Source organism: Orcinus orca, chromosome 21, assembly GCF_937001465.1.
Source record: "Orcinus orca chromosome 21, mOrcOrc1.1, whole genome shotgun sequence".
Lineage (NCBI taxonomy): Eukaryota > Metazoa > Chordata > Mammalia > Artiodactyla > Delphinidae > Orcinus > Orcinus orca.
The window spans coordinates 11,710,001-11,727,414 of record NC_064579.1 but is presented as its reverse complement, the minus strand read 5'-3'; the positions used below and the strand labels follow the sequence as shown (position 1 = coordinate 11,727,414).

The window sequence follows — 17,414 nt, the reverse complement described above, 5'->3', positions numbered from 1 at the left end:
CAGTAGTTGTGGTGCACGGGCTTAGTTGCTCCGCGGCATGTGGGATCCTCCCGGACCAGGGCTCAAACCCCTGTAACCTGCTTTGGCAGGCGGATTCTCAGCCACTGTGCCCCCAGGGAAGCCCCTCATTTTACTCTTGAGCTCTTCCTCAGTCTCCAGAGTCCCGCGGCCAAAGGCGCAGGTGCAGCTAGCTGTCTCCCCAAATTCCTCCCTTAGGCAGGGCTTCTCCACTCCACCTTCCAAGGGAGGAGAAACCGGAAAGGGCGGGCCTTCCGCCCGGAAGCGGGACGCCCTCCACTATGGCTTCTCGTGGCTTTGTTGGCGTTTTCCTCCTTGCTGCTCTCCCGCTCTTGTGTTTGGAGCTCCAGCGTGGGATCCCAGATCTGGGTAAGTGTTGACTTTTCCCTCTTGGTGCTCATACCCAGGTGACGGTCCTGTGAACGTTGCGTAGAATTTCCGTTTCCCAGCCGCGTCCCCTCTAGGCAGCTTTGACTACGATTCCCAGGCTGCACCGCGCCTGCCTCCCTTTTCCGGCGCGGGTCCTTGGGGGGAGCGAGACTTCCGCCGCCTTGGTGAAGCCGACTCACCTTGGGGAGGCCGACTCCCTTTGGCGCGGCCGACTCCCCTTGGCGCAAAAAAATCTCTCCAGATCTGGTGAGGTTTTGCGTGAAAGGGGACTGAGGCAGAAAGCACATGAACAAGCATATACACGGCTTTCAAATTGTGTTGAATGCTCAAGAGGAAATAAACAGGTTGATGTGATGTAGGCCTACTGAGGAATTTAAGCAGAGATTTAAATGATGATAGGAACCAGCACTTTGAAAAGCCGGGAGAAAACATTCCAGACAAAGGAATTGTGATGTGTTGGAGGAAAAGGATGAAGAAAATTGAGGCTGGATCAAGGAGACTGACTTAAGAGGGAGACTGGCTCAAGATAGAAACATTCATTTAGCACGTACTGTAAACCAAAGTCTAAGTGTTTATTCATTATCTAATCCGCTTTACAATCAGAGGGTGGGTACTATTATAATTCCTTTTTTACAGTTGAGGAAACTGAGATATAGGGAGGTTAAGGGACTTACCTAAGGTTTTAAAACAGGTCACTGGGTTCTGTGTGCAGAATGTTTTGTAAGGAAGCTGCAAGGCATCTTAGGCTTCTGAAGTAGGGAAGTCGTGATGATTGTTTGATGGTTGGCCTGACTAGGATAACAGAGGAGGTGAAATGTGCACAGATTTGGGATATTAGCCAACTAGGATTTGTTGATGGATTAATGATTCGGGTGAGGGAAAGGAGAGAGTCAAGGATGGCTCCTACATGTGGAGTTGAACAACCGCAAGTCGTTGGTGGTGCCAGTGATAAAGGAAAAACTGAAAGGAAACTGGTGGACCAGTGGAGAATCAGTTCATTTTTGGACATATTATTGATCAGTTTACATGTCTGTTTCCCTCTTTAAACTCAGTCCTAAAATTAGAGACTGTGATGAAACCGAGCTTTGTATATTTCCTCTCTTTCTCCCCACCCCCAAGAAGTTAGGTACCCAGAATGTTGCTTGAAATAAGAAATTAAAATAAAATGCTTTTCAAAAAATCTACAGAGATTCTCCAGAAGTCTCAAGCAGTATTGGAATCTAACAAGACCTTTATCCAAATGATATACAGAAATGTTAAACTCACACTTATTCTAGAATTTACCTGCTCCCTTACCTTAAAGAATTCACCCTTACTCTGCTCATCTAGAATATTCTACTTTTGCACTAATATTTGAGTCACTAGTCGATGAGAAAGTGTTTACTCAGGGTTGCAGAAGGAGATCTGTTCACATGATCAGCTCTGACCACAGGGGAACGTACTTCCTGAGAGCAGAGACCCCTCCTCCCCCTCCTCCCCTTCCTCCCCTCCTCTCCCTCCTCCCTCTCCTCCCCTCCTCCCCTCCTCCCCTCCTCTCCCTTCTCCCCTCCTCCTCCTCCTATTGAATTAAAAGGGAAGAGGAGTGTTCATTCACCTGGGCTATATTTTTGGACATGCATTGAAAAATGATTCCTGTCTTTTTCTACTCTGTAAAAGCCTTCATTGCTGATACATTTTTACTTGTACTTAAGCTAAATACTTTAATGCTGGTTCCTCACGTTTGTTATCCTTTGAAGTGCCCTGCATATGGGCTCTTGAGAATAGGTATAAACAAAGCAAAACAAAACACCTCAACTTACTTTTAAAAATTTTTAATTGAGAGGTGCACACGTTAATCTAGTTCTTTTGTATTCACATATGACATTTGAAATTGCTTGCTTGCTAGAACAAAAAGCAATATATGGAACATAAATCCTATAACACAACCGTTTCTCTAAATACCAATACTCTAGGTGTCAAATTACTTTTGAAATGACCACAGTTACCTGAGATTTAATCATGTGTCATATTGAGCAATACCTGAATCAGTAGTAATGCTGGCAAAGGTTGGAAGGGCTGTAATGCAAAAGAAAAAAAAAAAACTTCGCTAAACAACTTTAAACTACTTTTTTTTAAAAAAAGGATTATATATATATATATATATATGTTTTCAGTTAAAAATTAAGTCTGTATATATAATTCCTTCTTTAATTTTCAGTTAATTGGCTAACTGCCAGCCCCCATCACGTTGGTAAGATGGTTCCTCTGTATGTCTGTCTGGTAACTTTTGAGAATTATAAAACAAAACTAAAAATTCCTGGAGGGTAGAAACCATTTTTTATCCTACTTTATATCTACACTCCCTCACCATTTGGCAAGTTGTATTACACAAAGTAGGTACTTGTTACATTTCTGCTGATTAATTTTCATCTTGGTTCTTAAGGTAATACAAAACCAAATTTTTTACTTTTTTTCTAGGCAAACATGTATCTAGTAATTTTATTTACATATGATAGAATAAATATTGAGAAATAGAGAAGTACAGAGTTGCATAATTTAACTGTCAGAAATAAGAATTTGCTGTTTCAGTGAGAGTGACTATTTTTAAATAGAAGTAGAATTTGATAAGATGATACCATCACAATTTAATTCCCAATTATGTGGATAATTTTCTTCCCTTCTCTGGGAAGAAGGGAAACCAGAATTTATGCATTATTGATAGTCATATATTTATAATGTAGCCAATCACTCGAATTCTACTTATATTCCTGAGACATAAGATGTTCTAGAATCATTTTCTGAAAACTTGCTCTGGTAATGACAGTCATTATGAATTTTGGCACCCAAAGGAGACTATATGAAAAATTTTAAGACAGTTGCATACCTTAACTTTTACTGTACTTTTCCAGTACAAATGATCTTCTAATGTGTTAATACCTAGTATCAAGAAAAATGTTTTGAATTTTAATTGTATTTTTCTTTAACCTTTATAAGGAATCAAAGATCTAATTTTGCTGTGTGGCCGGATTTTCTTACTGCTTACTCTCCTTACATTAATTATTTCTGTGACTACCTCATGGGTTAACTCGTTTAAATCTTCCCAAGTTTATCTGAAAGGTAAGTTTATTGTTTATGCTACCCTTTTATACTTTTCTACCGAAATTTCTTTCCTTTATTTATTCTAGAACTTTGCACAATAAGAATCATTTTACCATTCATTTGTGCTGTGTAATTTCAAGGTAGAGTAATCATTACAACTTTAGTTACAACTTTGGATAGGCTATAAATCCCAATATTTTTATGAGAAATTATACTTTTTTCTTGTATATACATTTGAAACTATAGCATTTCTGCACATTTGCTAATTTTAAATTGTCTGTGTGTTTGTGCAGCTTAACTGCTGTTTGGTACGTACAGCTTGTAAACTGTTCTACAAATGGTAACTATCTATCGTTAAGATTAAGAGTTAAAGATAATTTATTTTTCATTCCATTCTGGCAGTTTTTATTTACTCACTTATATCGTATGTATAGTTAAGTGCTCTTAATTTTAGGAAACCATGCTTGTTCTTATTTTTGTTTTGTTTTGTGGTAAGTAAAAGTTTGTGTTAGAAGCCTTTTAAAACAATATTGTAGTGACTTCCCTGGTGGCGCATTGGTTAAGAATCCGCCTGCCAATGCAAAGGACACGGGTTCGAGCCCTGGTCCAGGAAGATCCCACATGCCATGGAGCAACTAAGCCCGTGTGCCACAACTACTGAGCCCGCGTGCCTAGAGCCCATGCACCGCAACAAAGAGTAGCCCCCACTCACTGCAACTAGAGAAAGCCTGCATGCAGCAGCGAAGACCCAACACAGCCAAAAATAAATAAGTAAATAAATTTATTTAAAAAACAAAACAAAAAACAATATTGTAGTTCACCTCAGAACAGATGAATCCTGAAACTAATGTATACATTCTTATATCCTATTAGAAAGAAGCTTGCCAATAGTGAATTTGGTGCATTATGTTCTGTTTTACTGTTTATTTATTTATTTAAATTTTATTTATTTATTTATGGCTGCATTGGGTCTTCGTTGCTGCACGCGGGCTTTCTCTAGTTGCGGTGAGCAGGGCTACTCTTTGTTGCGGTACACGGGCTTCTCATTGCAGTGGCTTCTCTTGTTGTGGAGCCCAGGCTCTAGACGCTCGGGCTTTGGTAGCTGTGGCACGGGCTCAGTAGTTGTGGCTCGCGGGCTCTAGAGCGCAGGCTCAGTAGTTCTGGCGCATGGGCTTAGTTGCTCCGTGGCATGTGGGATCTTCCTGGACCAGGGCATGAACCCGTGTTCCCTGGATTGGCAGGTGGATTCTTAACCACTGTGCCACCAGCGAAGCCCCATCGTTATTCTTGAAGGCTCCTCACCAAAACTGTAACACACAATACATGTCAGAGAATTTTTGTTTTCAGAATAGACCTTTTCTTACAGAAAGAAATTTCTTGCAGATTTCCTTGTTTCAACTGTCTGTGTGTATCTCGTTTACATTATTTGAAAAATACAGTCTGTTTTTTGAAGGCTTTTCTCTCCCAAAATGTGAAGATCTACAGAAGATTTTCAGAGAAAATAACATTCAACGTACTGATACTTGGGAATTAAAAAGTACTTATATGTTTTGATGTCTTAGAAGAAGAAGAGAAGAATGAGAAAAGGCAAAAACTTGTGAGGAAAAAACAGCAAGAGGCACAGGGTGAAAAGGTAAAGCATACGTTTCAGAGAGTATATAAAGAGAATACAAAAATGTCTGGGGCATTTTAAATTTAGGTCTGTTGCTTTATGTGTTTGTGTTCAGATTTTTTTATTATTGAGGTCAAATTCTCATGACATGACCATCTTAAAGTGTATAATTCAGTGGCAGTTAGAATATTCACAGTGTTGTGCAACCACTACCCCTGTCTAGTTCCAAAACATTTTCTTCACTGCAGGAGAAAACCCCATACCCACTGAACATTTATTTCCCCATTCTCCACTCCTTCCATCCTCTGGCAACCATCTGCTTTCTGTTTGTATGGATGTATCTATTCTGAATATTTCATACAAGTGGCATCATATAACATGTGACCTTTTGTGTCTGGCTTCTTTCACTTGCATAATGTGTTCTGGGGTTCATCCATATAGCATATATCAGTACTTCTTTCCTTTTTATGGCTGAGTCATATTCCATTGTATGGACAGATCAGAATTTGTTTATCTATTCACTGATAGACGTTTAGGTTGTTTTCACCTTTTGGCTACTGTGAATCGTGCTGCTGTGAATATTTTTGTGCAAGTATTTGAATACCTGTTTTCAATTCTTTGGGGTATATACATAGAAATGGGATTGCTAGGTCATATGGTAATTCTATATTTTAACTTTCTGAGGAATTGCTAAACTATTTTCCACAGTGGCTATACCATTTTGTATGCCCACCAGCAGTTTCTGAGTGTCCCAGTTTCTCTGCATCCTCACCAACATTTATTATTTCCACCCCTCACCCCCCCAGTACTCATCATAATGTATACGAAGTGGTATCACATTGTGGTTTTGATTTGCATTTCCCTATTGACTAATGATGTTGAAATCCTTTTCAAGTGCTTGTTGGACATTTGTATATCTTCTCTGAAGAAATGTCTGTTTAAGTTCTTTGCCTGTTTTTAAATTGGGTTGTTTGTCTTTCTGTTATTGAATTATAGGAGTTCTTTTTATATTCTGGATACTAAACTCTTATCAGATATCTGATTTGTGAGTATTATCTCCCATTCTGTGGATTGCTTTTCACTTTTTTGTTATTGTCCTTTGATGCACAAAAATGTTTTTAGTTTTGATGAAGTCTAGTTATCTATTATTTTTATTGTTGCTCACGCTTTTGGTGTCATATCTAAGAATCCATTGCCAAATCCAAAGTCATGAAAATTTACCCCTATATTTTCTTCCAAGAGTGTATAGTTTTAGTTTTTATATTTAGGTTATTAACCTACTTTGAGTTAGCTTTTGTGTATGGTGTGAGATGAGAATCCAATTTCATTCTTTTTCATGTGGATATCTAGTTGTCCCAACAGCATTTGTTAAAGAAACTATTCTTTCCCCATTGAGTAGTGTTGGCACCCTTGTTGAAAATCAGTTGGCCATAGATATATGGGTTTATTTCTGGGCCCTCACTTCTATTCCATTGCTTTATCTATATATATCTATCCTTGTGCCAGTACCATACTATTTTAATTACTGTAGTTTTTTAGTAAGTTTTGAAATCGGGAAGTGTGAGTCATCCCACTTTGTTTTTCTTTTTCAGTATTGTTTTGGCTGTTGAGGCCCCTTGCAATTCCATATGAATTTGAGGATTGGCCTTTCCATTTCTGCAAAAAAGGGCTTTGGGATTTTGAGAAGGATTGCATTTAAATCTGGAGATTTTTTTGGGTAGTACTGACATTTTAATGATATTAAGTCTTCTTTGCTGCGAGGAGTATTGACATCTTAATTCTTGCAATCCATAACCATGCAATATCTTTCCATTTATTTCTGTCTTTAATTTCTTCCAACAATGTTTTGTAGTTTTCAGTGTACATAGCTTTCACCTTCTTGGCTAAATTTATTCCTAAGTATTTTATTCCTTTGGTTGCTATTATAAATGCAATTGTTTTCTTAATTTTCTTTTTTGATTTTTCATTACTAGTGTATAGAAACACAAATGATTTTTGTGTGTTGATCTTGTGTGCAGCAATTTTACTTATTTTTTTATTAGCGCTAGTGGTTTTTGTGTGTGGATTCTTTGGGATTTTTAATGTATAAGATCGTATCATTTGAGAATAGGGATAGTTTTACTTCGTCATTTCCAAAAGCAATGTCATTTATTTCTTTTTCTTGCCTTATCACTCTGGCTAAAACTTTAAACAGTGTTGAATAGGAGTGATGAAAGTAGGCATCCTTGTCTTATTCCTGATCTTAGAAAACTTTTAATCTTTCACTATTGAGTATGATGTTAACTATGGATTTTTTCCTAGATGCTTGTTATGTTGAGCAAGTTCCCTTCTATTCCTTGTTTCTAAATAGTTTCATCATGAAAGAGTGTTGAATTTTGTCAGATGCTTTTTCTTCATCAATTCAGGTGATCATGTGGTTTTTTTCCCCCCTTTTGTGTTATTAATATGTATTACATTAATTGATTTTATTATGTTGAAGTATCTTGCATTTTTGAGATAAATTACACTTGGCATTGGTATATACTCCTTTCAATAAGCTGTTGGATCAGTTTGCTAGTATTTTGTTTAGGATTTTTGCATCTGTATTCATAAGGGATATTGGTCTTTATTTTACTTGTAGTGTCTTTGCCTTGCTTTGGTATCAGGATAATGTTGAGCTCATGGAATGAGTTAGGAACTGTTCTCACCTCGTCTGTTTTTTGGAAGAGTTTGAGAAGGATTGGTGCTAATTCTTCTTTAAAGGTTTTATAGAATTTAGTGGTGAAACCATCTGGTCCTGGACTTTTCTTTGCTGGGAGGTTTTTTTTTTTTTTTTTTTGTGGTACACGGGCCTCTCACTGCTGTGGCCTCTCCCGTTGCGGAGCAGAGGCTCCGGACACGCAGGCTCAGCGGCCATGGCTCACGGGTTCAGCTGTTCCGCGGCATGTGGGATCTTCCCAGACCGGGACACGAACTCATGTCCCCTGCATCGGCAGGTGGACTCTCAACCACTGCGCCACCAGGGAAGCCCCTGTTGGGAGGTTTTTAACTACTGACACAGTCTTATGTTAGGTCTGTTGAGAGTTCCTATTTCATGTTGAGTCAGTTAGTTTAGGTAATTGTGTGTTTCTCAGAATTTGTCCATTTCATCTTGGTTATCTAATTTGATGGCATACAATTGTACATCTTTATAATCCTTTTTATTGCTGTAATGTTGATAGTAATTTCCCCACATTCATTTCTGATTTTAGTTGTCTTCTCTTAGTCCAGTTAAAGTTTTCTGGAATTTGTTGATCGTTTTAAAGAAACAATTTTTGGTTTCATTGGTTCTGTTGTTTTTCTATTCTATTCTCTGTTTATCTCTTCCTTATTATTTGCTGCTGTGTGCTAGCTTTGGGTTTAATTTGTTCTTTTTCAAGATTTTTAAGGTGTAAAGTTAATGATTTGATATCTTTTCTTCTTCTTTAATTAGATATTTACAGCTGTAACTTTACCTCTGAGCACCGCTTTTGCTACATCCCATCCAAGTTTGGTTTTGCTAGCTAGGAATTGCATTTACCATGGATGATTATCTAACAGGTAGCATTTGGGCAGTTGCCAGATTGATGATTGACCTTTGTAAAAGAGGAGACTCATTGTGGACTTTTACCTAAATATTAAAAACATAAACCCTTTACAAAGGCCTAGGTACAAAGGCATTAAAATTTTGACATCTACCACTTGTTTTTCTGGTGAGCAAATTATTCCTTTTTTAAGTAAACAAGTGAAGGCTGAAAAAAGATCCCAAGAGTAAAAGCCTATATATTTGTTAGGGGGTGGGAGTAGTTACTGTTTAATACATTTGTAACTACGCTGATCTGAATTCAGTAGCAAGGAAAGTGTCCTTGCGAGATCTTTTGTTAAGAAGTTCTCTTGTAAATATTTGAGCTTCTAATGTTTAATGTTATTTCCTGTGGAAGTTACTATTCATTTTTAAAGATTTGCATGTGAGATGGATTAGTTAACTATAATTCCATCTATATGCCAATTATATACTAATTGGCATCTGTAATTCCTGAGGGTTCGAAAAAAAAGTTGGGATTCTTCTGTTTGGCAAAAGTCTAAAAACTTTAACCCTCTGTCTTCTCTCTTTGGACAAAGAGAAACTAATAAATCAGTATCTCGCAGTGTATCTATGTACATGGTGAAGTGCCCAGCCTGGGCAGACATGTGCCTGGTGATGCATAACACTTTTGAGTCTTTGGATTCTAAAAAGGTGATATTTCTCCTCAGACACATGATTGATAGTTTGATTTGGTATAGAATTACAGGTTGAAAATCATTAGAATTCTGAAGTATTGCACCATTATCCTCAAAATTCCAGTGTGGTTTTTCAGGTTCCCTTTTTCTGTTTGTTAGTTCTAGTCTCCATTTTTCGCGTCGGAGGCTTTCCTTAATCATCTGGTAATTCTTGGCTCCGTCCTTTCAGTTTAAGAATCATACACTAAAAGCTAACTGATGGTGTAAGTATTTGTAAATTTTCATCAAGCTTTGTGTTTTACTTCAAAGAAAAAGGAAGATCAAGCTAATTGGAATTTCTGTGTATGGGAGCAAAGCTTGATGGGTTGTCTGCTGATATAGGGTAGACACCAATTTAACTGTAGGGTTACTGAGGAGTAAGTTAGCTTTGTCAGTATCTCTGGGTTTCTCTTTTGCAATTCACCTCCTCTAGACAATGCATCTCCATTCTCCCAGGTTGGGCGGGGGGTGGGGGGGGGGCGGGGGAGGCTTTTAAGGCCTGGCTGCCAGCAATCTGAGTCAAGTTGGGAAGGGCTGGGGAGTGTCACCTTCCAGTGGGTGCATTTTCATGTGCTCTTTCTGTTTTAGTTTGCATTCCTGCCCTCCACTAGGCCTGGATCTGTGACTCAGCAGCCTTTCTGGTTCATATTCCCAGAGAATAAACCTTCATGCCTGGATGTGTGGTAGAGTAGTGGGTCTGGGGGTCCAATAACTCTTTTATAATTTTCCCCCGTTTTCTTTAAGAAACTCAGATGCAAGGAATTGGAATAGTCCTAATCCTTGGTTCAGTACAAACTCATTGTGAGACAGGCTGGGACCTGGGACCCTTTACTGCAGTTCTTGCCCCTGGACAAAGCAACAGAATACAAAGAAACTATAAGGGACTAAACATAACAGCATGCCTGTGCAATGGGACAAATTATGAACAATAAGATACAAAAAGGCCAAAATCCAACTGCGTCTCCTGAGGTGCCAGGAGCAGAAGCAGGGTACTGCTCGTGACCCCTGCACACAGTACCACCATGGGGGTGGGCAGGCCACCTAAGCGCCCCTCCAGGCCTCGCCTCACCCTATTTAAGGGACCAGCTCACCCCCCTGCCCCAGGGAGTGAGCAAGGGAACCTGCTACTTGTTCCTGCTCCCAGGTGCTGCAGCAGGAGTCCCAGTAAAACGTTGCCTGAATTTCTCATCTGGCTTCTTACCAACTCTGTTGATTAGAGTCCCAGAACTCAGGTTGGTAACACTTGGCTGATGCATGGTTTCCTCCGACACCCCCAATATTAGCTCTGCTCCTCACCGTGTCCCCGCCAGGGAACCTGGTGTCTCTCTTCCTGAGCTGTTCCAGTCTGTGGCGTGCACGGCTGGCTTCCTGTTGCTGTCATCCTTTGCAAGCACCTAGGTTGCAGTTTTCTCACTCAGATCAGTTATCATTCCTCTATCTGTCCTTACATATAGTGGTTTGGGGGTTATAGTGTTTCTCTGTTTTTCATTGGTGATGGAATTAGGGTTTCTGTTTCTTGTTCCCTTGGTTGTTTTGGGGTGATTTTTCAAGAGGCAGGGGAGGCAGAAATAATTTCACTCTGTCATCTTAAAACCAGAATCTCCATGTCTGTTGAGTCTAAAAATATTTTCTACTTTACCATGATCGAGCAACATTTAATTAATGCTCTTCCAAACCAGTTCATGCCTTAGGCATCATGCCATGAGCAAACAGCTTTGGGTTTAAGTTCCTGGAAGTCAAAGGCCTTGTCCTCTACATCTTTGTATTCCAGCCCCTCGTAAATTCTTTGTTGCATTGAAAACACATTAAAGGATATATAGGTACACTGCCATACAAGCAGAAGTGTAGAACATTTGTTTTTATTTGCATTAAACACGAATGCAGATTTTTAGAGAGTGATGCAGAAGTGGAGGATGTTGCTTTTTTGGCAAAATTGAATTAGTGTGAAAACACCGTTTCTTACTTGGTTCTTATTTACAACATTATAGACAATGTAAATAAGATCTTAGGAATGTTGATGTATAGTAACACCACCTAATTTATGTTTTTTGGAACAGGCCAGCAGATACATAGAGAATGTTCTAAAACCACACCAGGAAATGAAATTGAAAAAGCTGGAAGAACGCTTTTATCGTATGACGGGTGAAACCTGGAAGTTAAGCCATGGTCATAAACTTGGGGTTAGAAAATATTATAGTTTGAATTCTGCTACTGCTTATGTTTTCTTTAGCATGTATTGATTTTTTAAAAAATTACAAATGATTAGTCCAGTCTATTTTTTAGGAGTCTTTATTTATAATGATTGTATATCAATTTTTATTTAGCATATTAGTATGTCACATGTGTTTAAGTGGTTTTTGATGTCTAAAGAGTATATAACTTAGATTCTCGAAAAGCTCTAACAGAAGGCAGTCTTTGAGAAAACTGTTGACCAAATCACATCTTTCATTTGAGGGAATTCCAATCTCTAAGGTATTATAAGCTCTCGTAATATTCATCATGTTTAGCTTTGTTTTTTTAAAGCCAAATTGACCTTTGACTCTTTTTTCCTTTGGCATTGAGTATGAATTTTGTCATTTGCTAATGGATATTTACAATGTTAAGTTTTCTTACAGAGAAAAAAAGGCTATTCATAAAGGAATTCGGTTTTAGAACTGGCCGCAGACTTTTTGTGTAAGAGCCTTTCTGTCCCAAAGACATTTTTGTTTTGTTTTCTTTTGCTTTCTGTTTATACTGCACCTTTCACCATTTTGTAAAGAAAATGATCCAGTAGAGGTAAACAGGATTCTGACAGTGAAGCAGAGTGTTTGTGTTCATTTCATAATGGTAAATATGTCATAAAACAATCAAGCGTGGGTAATAAAATTAATGTGAAAGACGGCAACATAAAATGCAACTACTCTATGTAGTGACTTCACTTCTGAGTTGCATTTGTCTTCTGTTAGTTTTGTATGTTAGACATTGACAGCCTGACCTTAGCCGTTTCTTTCTGAAACGGTCACAGTGTGAATTAGTCATTCTGCCCCTTGCTTTTAGGCTATGTCTCCATGGTACTACTAGTATATATTTTAACCTAATTAACGGAGACAAAAGAAAATCAGGGAGCGAGTAGACTGTTGGTGTTATGACCTGAGACTCTAGGAAGGAAAGTGTACCCATTGCTGATCCAGCCCCTAGTTTTGCAGTGAGGCGGCTTAAGTTTGGCCAGTTAATTGTTCAGGATCAATATCTCTATTTTTTTTTTTTTTTTGCGGTACGCGGGCCTCTCACTGCTGTGGCCTCTCCCGTTGCGGAGCACAGGCTCCGGACGCGCAGGCTCAGCGGCCGTGGCTCACAGGCCCAGCCGCTCCGCGGCATGTGGGATCTTCCCGGACTGGGGCACGAACCCGTGTCCCGTGCACCGGCAGGCAGACTCTCAACCACTGTGCCACCAGGGAAGCCCTAGTATCAATATCTCTTGACTCCCATGCCCCATGCTCCTTCCAACAAATTCTCTTAGGATAAAGGAATGGGGTAAACAGCCCACCAAAATTGTGCCCATTTTTAGTTTGATAAAGAGAACTTTTCAAAGGTCAGTACATATAGAAGAAAGGCATTATTGAACTAATAAGTATATATTTGAGACTTTGACATTTAAGTGAATTATCTTGCTAAGGAAAAGGTTTTAATAGATAATAAAAAGTAATCTTTAAGATTTCTGGAATAAAATCCTATCCCTCCTAAAGTGATTAATTCAAATGGAAGATCAAAGTTTGAATTTGAGAGCTAAAAGATATTTATATATAACAAGATACTAGGGCCACACGCAGCTATGGAAGTATTGCCTGGTCACGTGCATAGACCTGTGTTTTTACACACATGTTCTATTTTCACAGCCTTTTAAAGACACAGTCTCTTGCACTGCTTTGCTTCCTTTACTGCAGGGAGGAAAGGATATTCAGGTTTTCTTCTTTCTTCTTACTGAAAAACTTAGGGGTCAATTAAAATGGAATGGTCCCTCTCAGCCTTGTACTATCAGAGGGAGCCCCAGAGCTGGATCAGGGTGGTTTCTATGAGACGTTAGTTAAGTTCCATGGTTTTTTGGTCTAAGGAGATAATGCTTTAAATTTCTGGGTCTAATAATGACTTAATTATATTTTTTTTACTGAAATGCCATTAGGGTAAAAGAAATAACCATTGTGAATAGAATAAAGTCGATAGAGAGCATCTCTTTAGAACTTGTCTTGTTTTTGACCAGGGTGATGAAGATTTGGTGCTTGAAAGTGAGAGTCAAACATCTTCTGAAACATCAAACAGAGAAGCAGCAAAGAGACGGAACTTGCCTAAGCCTGTAACCAAAGTTTCACCACCCGCTGAACAGCCCACGCAGAAGGAGGTTCATTACTTAATGCCTGCTCACTGAGCTGTATCCGCATGCAGTAAGAGTATTGTTCTGTGGGTGAAAGTGTTATACTGAGGGAAGATTAGGACTGGCTTTTAATCCAGATGGTGTCTCCATCTGGATTCATTAAGCCTCAGCTTCATTAAGAATCACTTTTCCTGTTTAATATTAATGTTCTGAGCCAAACTTTAGAAGGAATCTAGGAAGATAAATGGTGATAAATTTAGAAAATAGTTCTTTTTGAGGAAGTAATTAAATTATATAGAAATGAAAAATACTATGTTTACGAAGGGAAATATTCCTATGGGTAGGTAAGACACAATGAAGTCGTATTTAGTGAGTGGCTCGTATTATTAACGTGAGTGTATCCCTGTTCTCAGCGGCCCTTCTAGGGAATGAGTTAGCAACTGTTCACTTTGGAATGATGCCCAGGTTTATCAGTCCTTTTTTTCTTTCAAATCTTTAATCCCTAAGTTGACTATGATTTGGAGCTGGTTAAGGTTGAAATAAGTCTGTTTTTATTGAGTCTTAGGGAAAGCTAGTAGGCTATCCAGTCCCTAAAAGTAGTTTCTAACATATTGCTTTTCAGTCTGAGGTTTCCTGGTCCCTTCATGGAGCTTGAGAGTAAGAATCAGATCATTGAACTATGTCTAACATTTAGTCCATAGGACTAATTAAAATTTCAAGATTCTTTGCTTTTTGTTAATAGCACAGATTATCTCATGCTGATGGTAACCTTCGGTTGACTGTCACATACGCTTTTTATACCAAAGAAAAACAAATGGTTTATTTAATAAATGCAGTTAATATTTGTTAGACAAAATGTTATAAAACATGGAATCTATGGTATTAAAAAATAAAAAGCATCCCTGGAGGGGAGGTGAAATTGTTCATAACAAGTGTTTTAATGAGAGAAAATGGTCCGTACATCTGTTTTTTTAATAGATTAACAGAAATAGGGAATCATGAGTAAATCATGAAAGCAACCAAAGTGAATGGTGGTTATCCAGTCCCCTAGAAGATGCTGGTGAAGAAAAATAAATATGTACTCATCTTACTGTGTATATGTATGAACCAAAATAATTGGGGGTCTTATTGAACTTAATTAATATTTACCCTCTGTTTCTGTAAGTAGTACATTTTTGTATGATGTCTTGGAACATCCTAAACACGGAGTTCTTTAAATGTGTATAGATTGGTAGCTATCGTCTCAAATCCTGCTTTTATGATCTACTGTTAGCACAAAGTTGCTTATCCAAAAATGTTTATTATGTTCACTGTAAATGTTTTATAAATATATATTAAAAGAAAATATTTCATTAAGGATAGATATGTCCAAACACTGTATCGAAAGGAACTCTTCATGTTGAGATTATTTTTTTCTTCTTCAGACTGTTTACATTCCTGTTACTAAATACTTATTTTTCTTTAGGTTCTTGATTTACCTGAGGAACCTCCTGAAATAGCTGAAGAAGTAAGCTTATTTTTTTTCTCTTTGAAAATTAAATATATTTTCTATTTTCTTTTATATCAAGTAAGTACATTTTATCTAAATTTGGGTTTAGATGGGAATTCCCTGGTGGTCCAGTGGTTAGGACTCGGCACTTTCACTGCTGGGGCCTGGGTTTGATCCCTGATCGGGGAACTAAGTTCCCACAGGCCGTGAGGTGTGGCCAAAAAATAAATGAATAAATTTGGGTTTAGAGAGGAGAGACAGCACAGTGCTTATGTGACTGCACTATGATTAGATCTTGTTTTAAATATGGGGTAATATCAAACTCCTCATCGCGAGTCCTATTTTGGAAGCCTGCTGTCTGCCGAGCTTGTGTTTCAAAGCCCTCCCACTTCATCAGGCAGAGATAGGATACTTGGGCTTTTCCAAAACTTTAGGTCAGCAAATGAGTTACCTATTAAAACAGAATCAAAATAGGCAGATGACTTCAAATTGTAGTTTTCCCCTTAAAGAGAAAATGAAGAATGCAGCTACTTTGTAGGTGCTAGAATTGAAGGCTGGTTTGGTGTTTGCACAGCGGGGTTGGACTGAGCCCCCCCCCCCGCTGCATTGAGCTGCCCTCTGCCCAACTTTGTCATAATCTATGCTGCCTTCCTGCGGTTGCCCAGCTCAGTTTCAGACAGTCTCCAATGTACGGGAACACGTGTCTTTAAAACCACGAAGTGGCTTAGGCAAAGGAGAGCTGGATGGTTTTCCATTTCCTGAGGCTCAGCAACTGTTACACTCCCTGAAAACCATTTTTGAGACAGCCATGAAAGCCATAGGAGGGTCTCTTTTTTGTCAACACATTTGCAACATTTAAGTTTAGTATTTTGGATGTCTGAGGAAAATCTGAAAGTCATACAGAAATAGAGACAATGAAGTGTGCGATCAATCCTCAGGAGAATCACAGTCCCCGGGAGAAACTCAATTTAAGGAAAAACCAAACGTCTAATTCCTCCCTGTTACACCCATCAAATCCATACCCATGACATGTTTGTCCTGAGCCTCCTGCACCCTCACCTCTCCTTAAGCTCTGGGTTGGTATCCATAATAAACACTTACAATACAGGAGTGATTAAGTACAGCTCAGGTTGACAGGGAACACCTTTTAAGAAGTTACTGGGGCTTTAAAGCACGTGATGTTACTCCTGCAGGACAGCAGTCTGTCACCAAAGGTGATGATAGACATTCAGGTTGTCAGTGAATCCTTTGAAATTGTACCTTTTTGTGATTATAGGTAGAAGGACAGTGTTCTTCAGAATCTCAGGTCTGTGCCCTTTTAGGAGACCTCAAGAGACCTCCACCCAGAGGCATTTGATGTTGCTCTCCTCTTTTTAAGAGTTATTCATAGTTATTCCACTTTGTTTCTTTTCTACCCTTTTCCCATACTGGGTAGATGACATTTTGTGCTACACTTAGTAAAGTGTATGTCAGAGTAATGGAATTTTAGAGCTGGAATGAACCTAACTGAGATCTCATCCCGTCTCGTCACTTGAAGCTGAAGCCATAGGCAGGAGTTTCCGAGGTCCCTGCTGGGAGAGCCCTGGCCCTCTGGCTATGCCAGAACTTTGCCTTTATTTTCGCTAGGAGCAGTACTATCCCTGTTTTCTTCTCCCTGCTCCTGTTTGCTCTTCCTCTGGCTCTGCTCTGATTTTTGGTCCTCTTGGCTCTTTTCTTGGTTAATAAAGTCAACAAAATTAAGGTAAATAATTGTTACCTGAAGATCACATGTTAAATGTATGCACCGTATATATAGTATATATATAGTTAAATGCACTGTATATATATAGTATTAATGAGGTACAAGCAACTTTATATTATGTAATGAAGCTTTATGAAGAGTGCTGCTAATATATAGTTGATACTGGTTGATACTTTTACAGTGTATTCTACACTAATCAAGAAAAGCAAATAAGTATTGGAAGATTTTGATTCTATTAGAATCATCATTGGGCAAGGCATTTTCCACCTGTGCAGTTGCTACTGCTCATAGATTTCTAAGAATTCAAAGCATAAATTCCTAATTCCCACTAACCATTCACCAGCCATTAGTTTTACCTCTTTGGATGACTCTCAGTGTCCCAGTCCCTCTTTCAATAACGCTCCTGTTCTCATTGACCTTGTTATCCTACTCTTGATCTAATGACCTGTTTCTGGGCAGTTAGCCTGGTCCCTCTGGACAT

At 38.7% G+C, this 17,414-nt stretch overlaps 1 protein-coding gene across 2 annotated transcripts in view; it reads left to right on the top strand.

Annotated features, from left to right (window-relative positions):
- Window positions 1-246: 246 nt before the first annotated feature.
- Window positions 247-17,414, top strand: part of UBXN8 (UBX domain protein 8) — a 25,264-nt gene continuing 8,096 nt past the window's right edge. For both annotated transcript variants that reach the window (XM_033400594.2, XM_004277138.4), the window contains exons 1-6: window positions 247-387; window positions 3,382-3,504; window positions 5,049-5,119; window positions 11,413-11,535; window positions 13,593-13,730; window positions 15,169-15,210. In XM_033400594.2, coding sequence (XP_033256485.1) covers window positions 300-387; window positions 3,382-3,504; window positions 5,049-5,119; window positions 11,413-11,535; window positions 13,593-13,730; window positions 15,169-15,210 — 585 coding nt within the window. In that variant the 5' untranslated portion in view covers window positions 247-299. The remainder of the gene's footprint in view (window positions 388-3,381; window positions 3,505-5,048; window positions 5,120-11,412; window positions 11,536-13,592; window positions 13,731-15,168; window positions 15,211-17,414) is intronic.